This window comes from Haemaphysalis longicornis, unplaced genomic scaffold (genome assembly GCF_048455015.1).
Source record: "Haemaphysalis longicornis isolate Haplotype H1 unplaced genomic scaffold, Haemaphysalis longicornis Haplotype H1 scaffold_9, whole genome shotgun sequence".
In the NCBI taxonomy this organism is placed as follows: domain Eukaryota; kingdom Metazoa; phylum Arthropoda; class Arachnida; order Ixodida; family Ixodidae; genus Haemaphysalis; species Haemaphysalis longicornis.
The window spans coordinates 24,352,677-24,365,882 of record NW_027526460.1 but is presented as its reverse complement, the minus strand read 5'-3'; the positions used below and the strand labels follow the sequence as shown (position 1 = coordinate 24,365,882).

The 13,206-nt window shown below is 49.0% G+C and overlaps 1 protein-coding gene across 1 annotated transcript; it reads left to right on the top strand.

Annotated features, from left to right (window-relative positions):
- Window positions 1-8,040: 8,040 nt before the first annotated feature.
- Window positions 8,041-9,553, top strand: LOC144151423 (uncharacterized). Its single transcript, XM_077682465.1, has 6 exons — window positions 8,041-8,199; window positions 8,299-8,405; window positions 8,905-9,007; window positions 9,127-9,172; window positions 9,230-9,362; window positions 9,423-9,553. The coding sequence occupies exons 2-6, from the start codon at window positions 8,367-8,369 to the stop codon at window positions 9,534-9,536; spliced, it is 435 nt and encodes a 144-aa protein (XP_077538591.1). The 5' UTR covers window positions 8,041-8,199; window positions 8,299-8,366; the 3' UTR covers window positions 9,537-9,553.
- Window positions 9,554-13,206: the final 3,653 nt, after the last annotated feature.

Here is a 13,206-nt window from a genome sequence, read left to right as displayed (position 1 = left end):
CAGATTTTACGCTACAGCTGCCTATTCTCTAATAGCCCTCCATAAGACTTCAACCCTTCTAAGCACATGGCCCCTGTTTACCTTGTTTTGTATGTTTTCCTGCTCTTGAGCAGGACGTCCTCGCTTTTACAGGCAAACAATTTGCTGCCGCTGCAGTCGAAGTCCATGTCTCTGTGAAAAGAAAAACTGAATCAAGAAAGTTTGCAAGACTGTATTTCGCCTGTGTACCCTGTATTTAAACAAATTCGCCGCGTAAATGTCGTTTCGTTGTAAATGTCGACAAAAGATGATAGCCTTGACATTTGCCGAGGAAATACCTCTGTTTGCTTTCCCGCTCACCTCTCATGCTGTTCCTCTTCCGTCGAGCTCCTCCCAAGTTAAACAAGCTAGAGGTTTGCTCAAGTCAGTTTAAATTTACCGCGTTCCACTGCTCCAGGCCGGGTTCCTCGATGCCAGCGCTGCCGTAAGGCAAAGACAAGCGTGAATCGAAAAGCCCTACTTCAACGATTATAGAACCACGTTGCCCTACTCCACGTGCGTTCCAAGCACAGCGAGGAACCTGTCTAGTGGAACCTTTCGTAACTGTTGCCGCTTTATTTCTTAAAATGCCGCCAAAGCTATAGTTGCGCGGGCGACAGGAGGCGACAGTGATTTTTTTTTTTCTGCAGTAGGTGTAGAATTTGATTTCGCAAAAATCAAGCATCCATAATGTTTTTTATAAAGAAACTCTGTAAATATCACTTATGTGTTAATTTTCTGCCTTATATTTGCGTAATGTCTTCTTCTTGTTCAACGATGTTGACAAGTATGAACATTGACACCGGACTTAGACGTTTAGATTTCCCTGTGGGTTAAGGTGTATAAGAATATTGCGCAGCTTTGGTTTCACTTTGGCCGGGTGGTTGAATCGAGTCACAGACAGACAGACAGACAGACAGACAGACAGACAGACAGACAGACAGACAGACAGACAGACAGACCAAAATTTCTGCGTTTAAGTAGCCCAAGAAATACTATCGGTTTTAAAAAGCAACAGCAGATTTTATTTCTACGGCAGGCACTTACCACCTGCCACGCTCTTACCACCTTCCACACTTTTAACAGCAGGGCTGTTTAGGCTCTTCGTTCCTCCGTCGAGCGTTACCAGAAAACCAAGCCAAGCCGAGCGCACGTAAGCGTGTGCCTCGTGAGGAGCTCCCGGCGTCGGCCTTGCGCCACGTGAGGAGCTCACAAAAGTGACAAAAAAATAACGAACGCAAGTGAGCGTGCGCTTCGTGCACAAGGGGAGCACCCGGCGTCGTCGGCCAGCTCGACCATCGAGAACACTTCGCCCAACGTTCATGGCGTGATCTCTTCGTCAGTTCCCGTGCGTTCGCGCCTGAAGTAGGGAGCACTCACACCGAACTCCCGCGGGTTCTAGCGCGTGCTAACGCGGTCCACTTGGAAAGAGATGCGGACAAAACGATCCGGTCCTGCCACTCATGGAGAACGTTCAGCGGCAAGTTCGTAAATCCATGTGAGGTGCAAAAGCCGGGTCTTCGACGAAGGGAGAGAGGCCGCCAGCTCTGCTGTTTCTCTAACCTTGCACCACTAGTGCGAGTTGCGCCATTTTTTTATAGCTTTAAATAGACGCCAAGGGGCACGTGGCTCTGCCGTCCACGCCAGTACACCGCAAACTGAGCGAGAGAGAGGAGGAACGCAGCCAAACGAGACAAAAGCGGACATTGATGGCATTGCAGACTCGAAGGAGCACTCAGCGGCGTTCAGTTGCGCAATGCAACTTTCTCATTCGCAACTCATCGGAAGGGCTCAGGTGTCATCGCATTTCTTCCCCTTGCGGAGGTAACGAATTTCGGAGGCAACGAGGTAACAAATCCAACCTTTTTATTGCCCCGTGACTGGGAATCGTGTGCAATAAAGATAAATCTCGGCAGCACATGCTGTACAGCATCCTCATCATCGTCATTAGTGGAGCATTACAGCGTTCCTGAGTTTTCGAACACGGCCCTGAAAGTAGCGGATTTTGGCCAAGCACAGCAAAGTAACAAAAAAATGGTTTAACTTTTTTTTTGGCTGGCCCAACACCGCCGATAACGCAGAGACGAAATACACAAGTTTATCGGCACAGACGGTACGTGGACAGAAATAAGTAAATAAATCCCGCTGCCTTTGGTTTTACAACCGCGCAGAACTGCTTATTACCAACAAAGTGAAATCACGACCTAATGAAACTGTAATTCGAGTCGTCATGCTTACAGTGAACAGGAGACTTGCACTAGCTGGATGTCATTGGTTTAAAAACAGCGAAATGAAGGTGTTGTAGCAAGGCCATCCTCGCGAAAGTACAAAAAAATGTGGTTGATTCCTCTGTCATAGGAATCGGTAAAACACGAAAGAGAAATGTGCAACGAAATCGGCAGCTGAGCATGATTTACGAATCGGGGGCTTTCTTGTGGGTGTGCTTAGAGAGCGATGTCCTGCTGGCGGGTCGCTTCGGCAAAGGTGTACTGGCGTCATTTCCGTGACGGATATGACGTCAGGGAAATCTTGGGATATCGCGGCATAAAACACTTTCGTGTTAAAATATAAAACCCGAAAACGAACCACCCTAAACATTACGCGCTCTTTAGTACTAATGGTTGCTTCCCCGCAAGAAGACCCTGTGTGCAGGGGTGCACCCTTTATAGACCACTTGCTTCGTTGTACTGGCGTCACGTCAGCGATATCTTCGTGTATCCGGGAATGAAACATTTTCGTGTTAAAATATATAGGTACTCTTTTTCACTCTTTTCAAGGCGCTTCTTTTTTTCCTAATCGTATTTTTTGTTAACACAACAGACAACGCCGTTACCGATTTTGACAAAAGAATGTGGTAAGACACCGAAGCTTCGCGCTGACAGAACTCACACATACATGTGCGAAGGCTGTCAGGGCGTCTTTCGAGCAGCGCCAGGTACCTAACAGCACGGCATTGCGCAACTAGGCTATTTCGCAAAACACCTGGAAAGTACCAGCGTTCGCTCCACGTAGGAAGCCACTGATATAAAAAAACAAATAAGCCGAGACAGTATACCGCAGTCTTGTGAAGACGTAAGTTCAAATACTCCCCCCCCCCCCCCCCCCCCACTTTCCCACAGGCGAGAGGCTGCTTTTCCGGCACAGTGGCACATGTTGGTGAGATGAACCCTCATAAGAGCGGACTTTCCAGGGTTGTACTAGTCAGGCAAGAGTTGCTCGCCAAGTGCAAAGCTATCGAACAACTTAAGAAAAACTGACGGCGCCATAAGTGCTTCCCACTCCATTTAGCTTCTTGTGAAGTGCCAAACGACGAAGTCGTTATGCTTTTCGACTACAAAATTGCGCAAGCAGTTGTGTAAGCGGGTTTTGGAAAATCTTTAAGATAAAAACAGCAAATGCGTGAAAGAAAATTTGCGGATCTGGGGGACATTATTTTTTTCTCCTACCGGAGCGCGCTGTCTGCTTGCCCTCGGTATTTTGGCGGCTTTACTCTAAATCAGGGGTCGGCAGCCTTTTGAGACGGAGGGCCGAGTCGCATGAAGCCGGCACGGCCGGGGCCGGACGACAAATCGGGGGCGGGAAGGGAGTAAGAAATTGAGGACGTCATCCGGCTAAGTGTGAAGACGGAGGACAATGACAGCTGGAAGAAATCTTTCTTTGTTCCTCTCTAACCCCATTTTGAGGTGAAAACTGCCTTCTGAGAGGCAGTAACAATGGATCTGACGGCGTTCCGCGGGCCCCAGGTGGCCGGCCCTTGCTCTAAATCATCGCAGGGCAGAAATGAAATGAAAAAAAAAATACAAATTTGCGTCGCTAAACGAATAAACCACCTTTTGTTGGTATACAAATAAACACAGTTATGAAAGTTCATCTCCATAGGTTAAAGCCAAAACTTAGGTTAGCCTTTTTGGCCCTTCAATGTCGGTCGCACTGGAACTTCAGAAATCACTACCGCTAAATTAATAAAAGAAAGCCCGCACGGCTGTTTTGCAAAAAATGATGAGAGCTGGGATTGTTGTGCTCGCGATATACGAAAAAACCTCGGTAACCGGACCACCACGGGACCAGGGGGGTATGCCTGCTCGGAGGGAATTGCCTGAAAGGCTGGAAAAACTAACCATTGTGGTCATACTTCCATTCGCAGCCTCCCACTGCGGTTATATCTTAATTTCGCAGCAACAGCTGTCAATAGTTCATCATCAGGTGCCTTTTTTGAGGTCCAGAACGGTTTGAAACACTTAGAGGGTGTCAGGATGGCAAAACACGGGTTCAGTAAATCGCTTGGAAGGTGCACTCTGAAATATGGCTGCGACGACATTGGCAGAACTGACGGCGTCGCCAAGCAAAAGCAACACGAAGGCGTCAGGTTGTGGAATCACTTCCTCTCAACGCATCGCTCGCTTGGCAAGTGTTCGCGTAGCGAAGCACCTGATCGTTTGTAGAACTGCACAGACGCATAACGCGTCGCTTTCGGTACCGTCGGTTATGCACGAGGTTATGCGTTGTAACTTCCCTTGTCATTTGGATTTGCGTTATTCGTGACGGTTTCTTTACAAACATCTGCACAGCGTTCACTCAAAATAATTCCCTGCATTCATTGATCTCATCTTACTGCAATAACGGTATTTGAAAGAAGTTCCGTAGAGAGGGAACATCATTGACTCCCGCAATGTATCTATATCAGGTGCTCACATGAGGAGCAATAATTTTTAGGGGCGCGAGCACCGAACATTTATTCCCGCGAAGCAACAGTGACAAATTCGCCGAGCACTCGCAAAGGCAAACTACGGTTGTACTGATCCTGCACCTTCTGTGCTGCTCCAAGTTAGAACAGAGTTATCATTTTGTGGGAACGTATTTCGGCCACGTTTTCTCGATATACAGTAAAGCCCGCTGATATCGAACACGGATATATCGAATTATTGCTTATATTGAATACCTGTACAATTCCGATAAAAATTCTATGCATATTAAACTTTTTACATCCAACGCGATTTTGCTCACAATGGATATATCGAACTCTCCCATGCCGGATTTTTCGCTTTCCTTACGCATGCGGCAGGCTTTCCCGCAATACATCGGCGCGCAGCGGCGGCGCGGGTGTGGCTTGCGACTCTCGCGCGAAATGGAGCGCGTCCAAACTAACCTCCTTGGTCTAAACCGGCCGTAGAAGAGTCCATGCGAGTGGCGTCAATTGCCGAAGGCGCCGTACGAGATTTTAAATGCAGAGCATTTCTTTAACTCACATGTAGCGTCCGCCGTCCGTCCGCAACAGCTCAGCGCGCAGTCGCGCCCTCTCCCCCACTCCTTCTCTCCCGCATCACGCTACCCTCCTCGCTCTCAACAACAGGTCCGCACCCCTCCCCCTACACTATATAAAAAAATCACGCCATATCCACGGAATGAATGATGATAAGTGGGGCGAAGTTCGAGAGGGGGAGATCATCGGTAACCGTAACTCTCCCGTGAAAGTTCGCCCATTACATCATTAAGAAAGACGTAAGACTGTGTGCGTACATTGTACAAATCAACTTTTATTTTCGGAGTCAATGCTCCCAGGCCCAGACCTGGTGAAAGACCCCGCGCCATCGAGGACTACCCCGCACCTCCACCACAATTTGTCACGTAGGATGGGACACAACGGTAAAGAACTTATTTAGGGCGAACTTGTGCCCGAACAAGACGAGAGGAAACGAGCAAAGGTCCTTGCGTCTCGTTCGATCTCCGAGAACGACTGCCTGCGTTCGTGGCGTGATCTCTTGCGTGATCTCCCCCTCGCAGTGCACGTGCGCTCGCGCCTCCGTTGGCGAACACAGACAAGCTCGCGCTCCCAGTGCCGAGTTTGCGCTGCCGGTTGCAGCCGGTTCTTGCGCGTGCAACGCGGCCCTCTTTGCGACATCTCCGAAAGCATGCGGCGGTCACGTACCAAGAGACACAAGGGATGGACAGACCCATGGCTTTAGGAGCTTCGCCCCTAAAAAACAATACTTATCGGCGCCTGGTTTCGATCCCATGACCCTGCGGGCGGAACGCAAGGTGCATGGTGCTCTACCCACTGCGCCACAAAGACGACACAGAATGAAAGGCTACGAACGCGCCTTATATCCTTGACTCATTCAAACTACGTCAAGAAGCTGCTGATACAACGCATTCACTACCTGGGGGCGGAACTCGAGGTACATGGTGCTCTTCCCACTGCGCCACAAAACCGACACAGAATGAAAGGCTACGAACGCGCCTTATATCCTTGACTCATTCAAACTACGTCAAGAAGCTGCTGATACAACGCATTCACTACCACCAACTCCCCAAACACTAAACGTTAACGCAATACACCCACCCCCTATGCGACGCATTTACTCGAGTCCCCCTCGCGGGGAGATGGGCCCAATGTTTTTCGCCAGCGTTGCGCTCCCACCCTCGTATTGTGGAAGTACTGTCGCTGTTCAAAGCGACACGAGACGTAGATCCCATGCTCCGGAAGCACCTTCACGAGCTGCGAGCCGAATTCGACGCTTACCGCTAGAACCACGGCCGGCTTTGCTCGAACGCGCCGCTGTAAACATTCACAAGCACGGAGCGGCCTACGGGTGCGTAGTGTTTGCGAGGTGTGATTTGACTATTGCGTTTGAAATTCTGCTGGGAGTTATCGCGCCACCTTCCCTTTACATCATAGCGCTGTAACGAGTGTCCCATCAGCTGATAGGTGGTGCGAAAAGCTTTGGTTTCGCTCGCGTGCGCATTTGCATACATTCGCCTTATCGGTGCTCCGGCATGGTAGTTGGAGGCGATCGATGGCAACGTTGCGCAAAAGCAAACGAGGGCAAATAAGAAACGAAAGGACAAGCACACTTGTCGTTTCTTCTTTGACCTTGTTTGTTTTGCGCAACTTCGCCGCTACCGCTGCACTGCGCCCTCTAGTTCCAGCTCGTCGAGTAGCTGCGAATACCTCCCGGATGAAGGGCAACTTGCCCGCTTAAAACACCGACGTGGGGCAGTATTACTTGTTCAGGTTTCTTTCACTTCTAAGCTCGCGCACATAACCGGTTGCCGGCGTGCACGGCTAGGGGTGCGTGCACGCGGTCCTTACTGATGGCGCCTCCGTTGTGCTGGCGGGAGGTTTAAACGCGGACGTCAAACGGCCCAATGCGACTTGTCCGGTGTCCTCTCAGTGATCGAGCGGATTGGGTTGGGGTGTTACACGAACAGTGAGATGCCTACGAAGCGGGAGTCAGCTCCTAGCTTGTCCGCGAGACTGAACCTTGGGTCCTTCCAAGTTTCATTAAGCTAATTGGCTAGGAAGTATCCTCAAGCGCTATGTACGAACAAACGTGTTTCCTTTCATGCACTCCGTGGACTGCGTCCAGCTTCGCAAGTCATTTTTCTTCACAGAGTGGAAAGGGCACTAATTTTCTTACAGCCACGACTCGTACGCACCCGCCGCGATGGCTTAGTGGCTAAGGCATTGTGCTGCTGAGAACGGGGACGCGGGTTCGAGTCCCGGCCGTGGCGGCCGCTTTTCTAGTGGATACGAAGAGCCAAACTGCCCGTGTATATACGAGATTTCGGTGCATGTTAAAGATCCCCAGGTGGTCAAAATCAATCCGGAGCTTTCCACTATCAGGCGCGCCTCATCGCCGTCATTTTGTCGGAGCGTTGAACCTTACAATCAATCAATCAATCAATCAATCAATCAATCAATCAATCAATCAATGACTCGTACGCAGTAGCATTTGTGTTCCCGCGCAGTCGACTGTTTCTTCAAGACGTGGCGTTTTTTATTCGGTTTCAAAAGCCGCGGAAAACGGCCGCTAACGGCCGCATGATCGATAGGACCGTTCAATCGCCCCTGCCGAAGCCCCTAGCCGACATGAAGAACCACCAAGCAAGAAGGTTATCTTGCTCCGTGACGCAGCATAAAATGCCTTGTCATGCATGCTCCGGTGGCCACGCGGCTGCGACTTGACGCGATAACTTTTTCGTTTTGTTTTACAACTGGCAGAATGTTCTGGAAGACGATATCGATGTGAAAGAGTGGAAGGGTAGGCGGTAGCCGACCAGTAGCAGCGCTCTGTAATGCCAGGATAAGCGCGTTTTAGAAGAAGGGGTACGCCATCTTGCCTGCCTGTTGCGCATCCGGCGCAGAGTAGCTGGCGGGGCGGTGACGGCGGCGATAGACAGGTGAGTTTTTTTCCACGCGGTAGACTGTCTATTGGGGAAGTTTTGTTCGCGCTAGGAGGTGTTTAATGCCATAAGTGTTGTCGTTTTCGTTTCTTTCAGTCGTTGTTCGTTGTGCCTGTGCCATCCCCGCTCCCAACCGAGAGGGCCTCACGGACTTCCTTCACGGTATGCTGCTTCACAGTCTTCACCGACGACTCTTCCAAGTGGTGAGTTCCGTGGCTGAAGGCCCGGTGCGACGTGCGACGTGCCCACGAAACCGGCTTTAGTATCATTTTTTTCGCGACGCTGAACGTTTGCGTATTTGAATTTTCCTAACCGAGCGCACATTAGCCTCGGAGCCGGACGTTTCCTGGGCCGTCGCGACGCAGGGATTCCGACTGTCGCCAAAGCTTTGCGGTGCGCGTTAGGCTGTAGTGGCGGGGTTGGAGCCCTTCGCCACTGCCTCTAGCGTCGGACTCAGCTCGGAAGCCCCGTTAGGTTGTGGTGATAGTCGGTTTTCCTTTCCGAACGCCGCGGTAGCCGAGGTATATGCACTTCGATAATGCCTTCCGCTCGCACGTCCTCGGTTCGCGCGGCGTTCGGAATACAGTCGCCACCTTCAACGAGCATCACTGAAGCACGGAACGCAGCTCTGCGGTCCGCGGCTCCAAATTGGGGTCGTGGCAAAGGCGAGTGATGGAATTGGTGTCCTTGGTTCCTTTTCAGGTTCGCGTCCGGCACCGCCTCCGCCCTCCCCTTTCCCTGACCCTTGCGTCGTGTCTTATTGCACTTGCTCCTTCCCGCAAACATGCACTACTCTTCTGGCTAGGTAGGTACACGTCTCCATCTGTCCTATCTACTGAGCTCGACGACGCGTGTTTTGTACAGAGGTGTTTTCTGGTAATAAAAGTGGTTCTGTCGCTGTTCGTCTGTTACTTTACATTTCAGCGTCCCTTCCCGTTCCTGCCAGGCGTAATCATGGTTTCCGCATTCGGTAAGCCGTGATTACCTTCGAAATTACATTTCTAACGTGATTTGCCTTTTGTTCCAGACCGCCTCCTGCCTATGCGTACCGGCCACCGCCGAGCAGGACGGGGCCGTCATCGAGACGTCCAGAATGCCGTTCGAGTCGATCTGTACATGGCTGCGCCTGTCTTGAAATCATTAAACCCTGTTTGCAATCGGTAAGGAATGGTGATCTCCCTAAACGTAACATTTTTAACGTGATTTGCCTCTTGGTGCAGACCGCCTCCTATCTATGCGTCCTGGTTACCACCTTGGAGGACGGTGCCGTCATCGAGCCTTCACGGATGCCGTTCGAGTCGAGCTATCCGTCGCTGTGCCTGTCTTGGAATTAAACCCTGTTTGAAACCGGAGTACTGCGTTTGTCGTTTGTACACAGTCGATGCGGCTCGCTGGCTCTGTCGGCTCGAGCAACATCAAGTACTGTGTCCGTCTCTTGTATCTCGTTTCGAACAGTATTTTAGCAAATCCTAGTTGTCATAATGGCGCTCATTAAAGTTGGGAGAGAAAAAAAGAGCTAACAAGTTCGCACTCCTAGGGAGCATAATTCCAAAAATGATTCGCTAGGAGTGTGGTTAGGGACAGCCCTTGACCCCGTGTGAACGACGCACCGTTCATGAAGCGAAGTTCTTACTCCGGTACTTTGTCCTCTGGCTGGTGTGAAAGTGTTCATTCTAGGCAACGTGTCATCCCAGGTTCTGGCCCCGGACGGCGAAAAAGGTAAACGGACTGTTGTGTGTAACTTGTACAGGGGAGTTCGGCGTAGCCGCCGGCAAAGTAGCATGCGGACAGAAGTCTGACCGTTCTTGTCACTCGTAGAGTTGAGTGTAGTACTCGGCGTACTGTATAGTTTTCTCAGTGGCTCTAACTGCACCAATTTGTGTCCAGATAAACCATGGCGTGCCATACCAGTGTTATATGTAGCTGTTCAAAGATTAGCGATTCAGTATCGACAAGTGTTGTACGTAAATGTGCAGTGAAGGGCTCAATTATGCATGGTGGCAATGCGAAAAACTGTCGCAAAGCGCTTCAGTGACGCTAAGCCCCAAGCAGATCGTTACAGAGGAGCCTATAGCAGCCCTGCCAGAGTGGTGCATTACCTGTGCGAAGGATGTGAGCCTGTGGGGAACCCCGACTGAGTTTTCACCCCCAGAGGGACGTTTGCTTCAAACTCACCGGAAATAAACAGTGTGCGCGCGTTCGGGTGTTCGTAGTGATGGCGGCGTCAGTGTCTGTTGATGCTGCCAAGAGTCAAAAGACGTTTGGTTATGTCTCCCGCCTACTTTTTTGCTTAGCCAGCGGGCTCCTTCATCTCGAAAGCAAGTGTGCCCTGGCAGAGAATATATTTCCTTCGTGGTCAATAAAAATGCATAACATGATTCACGATTGTTGTCCTTCCTTGCTCCACTCACCAAAGCGTTCAGCACTACACTCTAAGCTGGGTAACCCTTAATAGAGGTATACATTTTCGAATTTTTGTAACCTATAATTTATAAGGTACAAATGTAACCTATATCTTCGTAACCTTTATATACGTATACACGTAAGGGTTACGCAGTTATGGGTTACTTTGCAGCTTTCAGCATGTATACCTTTATATAAGTTACATCTACCGCCGTCCAAGGCCACACAAATTGGAAGGTGTGATGGTGCGCGCCAGGCGCGCTTTCGCCGGCGCCGCTGTGGCGACACCCCCAAGGCGCCTTTCCCGCGTGGTAAACAAATATCGCGTTAGTGGAAGACGATATGTGCGACCATGCTGTCCATTGCGCCGTCTAAACTTTTGCGTCGGGTGTCTTTTATTTGTCCCTTGAATAAACTGCCGGCCACACGGCTGGGGCTAAAAGAGAAATTACTTTTATAATTCCTAAAACAGCAGTGCCAAAAAGCTTGAAAATGTTCTCTTAATATATATGCATTGCATTACCTGTTCGATAATCGTTACCCAGGTTGTCACCCAAAAATCTTCGTGAGTATTGGCAACGCTTAAGTCCTATAAACAGGCATAACTAAATTTGATGTTTGCATCAGCTTTGTGCCGTTTAAGACACCGGTATCAAACATGCATGATAGGTCTTTTGCTAAATTGAGCTTTAGTTAAACAACTTTAGGCTTTAGTGAAACCAAGCTTGAGTGGAAAGATGCACTTGATAGCACACTTCAAAAGGACGCCAAAGTTATGATAACATAGCCTTAAGCCAAAAAATCTTGTCTGACAACCTAGGCCATGATTATCAAAAGAGAATTGCAGTACATGCACACATATTTGCGCATTTAACAGGAGCACATTTCCAGAAGTTTCGCATCGGTAGTTTTGAACATTCACATTTATTATTATGAAACACCTGTGGGCTATTTATTAAAAAGCAAAGCTGCGAACCACCCCAACGTTATTATCGTTCCTTAATGAGTATTGGACAAGTGCGGATTCCTGGGCGAATTGGTGTTTCCTATATTGCTTTAGACTTCCAGGTAAAATTCGGTTTATTCATATATCCTTATTAAACCTATTTAATAAATGTTGCGTGAACAGCTTCACAAACATGGCCAAATATACAAATTCTTTACCTCAATATTTGCACGGATGTATGCAAAGCATTCCCAATTGTTTGGATACTGCCATTGAACAATTTCAGACGAATTCGAGTTTGAGCTACATTTATAAGATGGTTCTCAGGGGTGCACTTTCCCAGTACAGTGTTGTCATGGTTCCCCACAGAAAAAACGCAGAATGTGGGAAAGTAGAAAGAACATTTATTAAAAATTCACTTTTTCATACAAAGCAGTGTTTATGGCTATGTTCCCTACATTCTCCGTTTCACTCAGTCTAATATTACACTTGGAATTCACCCGCCTTTACGAATCCATCTTTACACTTCCCTCTTAGGTTCCTCTTTACAGTTCCACCTGAGTTGTGATTCCCACGCCAAGTTATCGTTTTTTATGCAGCACTAACAAGTTTCTAGGCCGATTGCAATCTGTCTTTTGGACAAACTTTAAATGGTATCTATAATTTCCTGCACGAAAAAAGGCGCTTGGAAAAATTCAGAGATAAGCTTCGCAATTTACGTAGTACACAAGCAGGCACAAAATCAGGGCACGCTGAAGATTTCCCGCGGTCATCTTGTTCCCTGCTGCCGCAGATGGGCGTATATATGTGAGGGGCCGTCATTTGGATTTCCCCACCTTGAAGAGCCATCTACAGAAAATTTCAGAAAAAGAACAAAATCCAGTGCAACCATAAGCCCCTCACACCAAACCACAGGCATGTGAAGTACAAAAAATATATTGCACGAAAATGAAGACGGAGGCCAGAGAATGAAATGAAAGGCCACACCAGAGGAGTGATTTACGGCCTTTCCTAATAATTTCACATCATTTCAGTAATCGTTACACAGAGCAATTTGACCGCATTGTTCAGAACAACGCCGCCTGTATAAACAGTGCCTAACGCGTGAGCGAAAAATGGCCAAACAGCCACTCTCCTGTTGCTCTCTCCTACCCTTCCCCGCTCCGTAGCCTTCCAGCGTGCTTTCGTGTCCGCCAGCCAGCGCCGCTTCTTGGAAACTATGCAAAATAGTGGAAAGTTTGTTTAGCGTTCCCGAGGCGGCGCCCCAACGCCTTCTTGTTTTTCACCATGCCTGTCTGCCTTGGTCTGTCACTGATAAAACTTCCTTTGTCACGAAGCAAAATCCCTTGCGCTGCCGCAGGCTGATGGCGTCTTTGCGCGCTTATCTACTCGGATCACAGGCCCTGAAATTTTCTGAGTGGGGCATCCCCCCTCTATCCCCTCCGCATTTAGGTATTGTTTTGACCCCCCTGTTCGCACTCCGCATCGGTACGCACTTCTAAAATTGATGACTGTACTGTATAAGCGCCCGGACAGCGTGGCGGGATCGCAGCTGCTTATCCTTTTGTTTCCTATAATTATCTGAATTTTACAAGCACGTGATATTATTGGAAAGTAATCGTAGAAGTGAGGGCCTGAACAAAAAACACGCATTT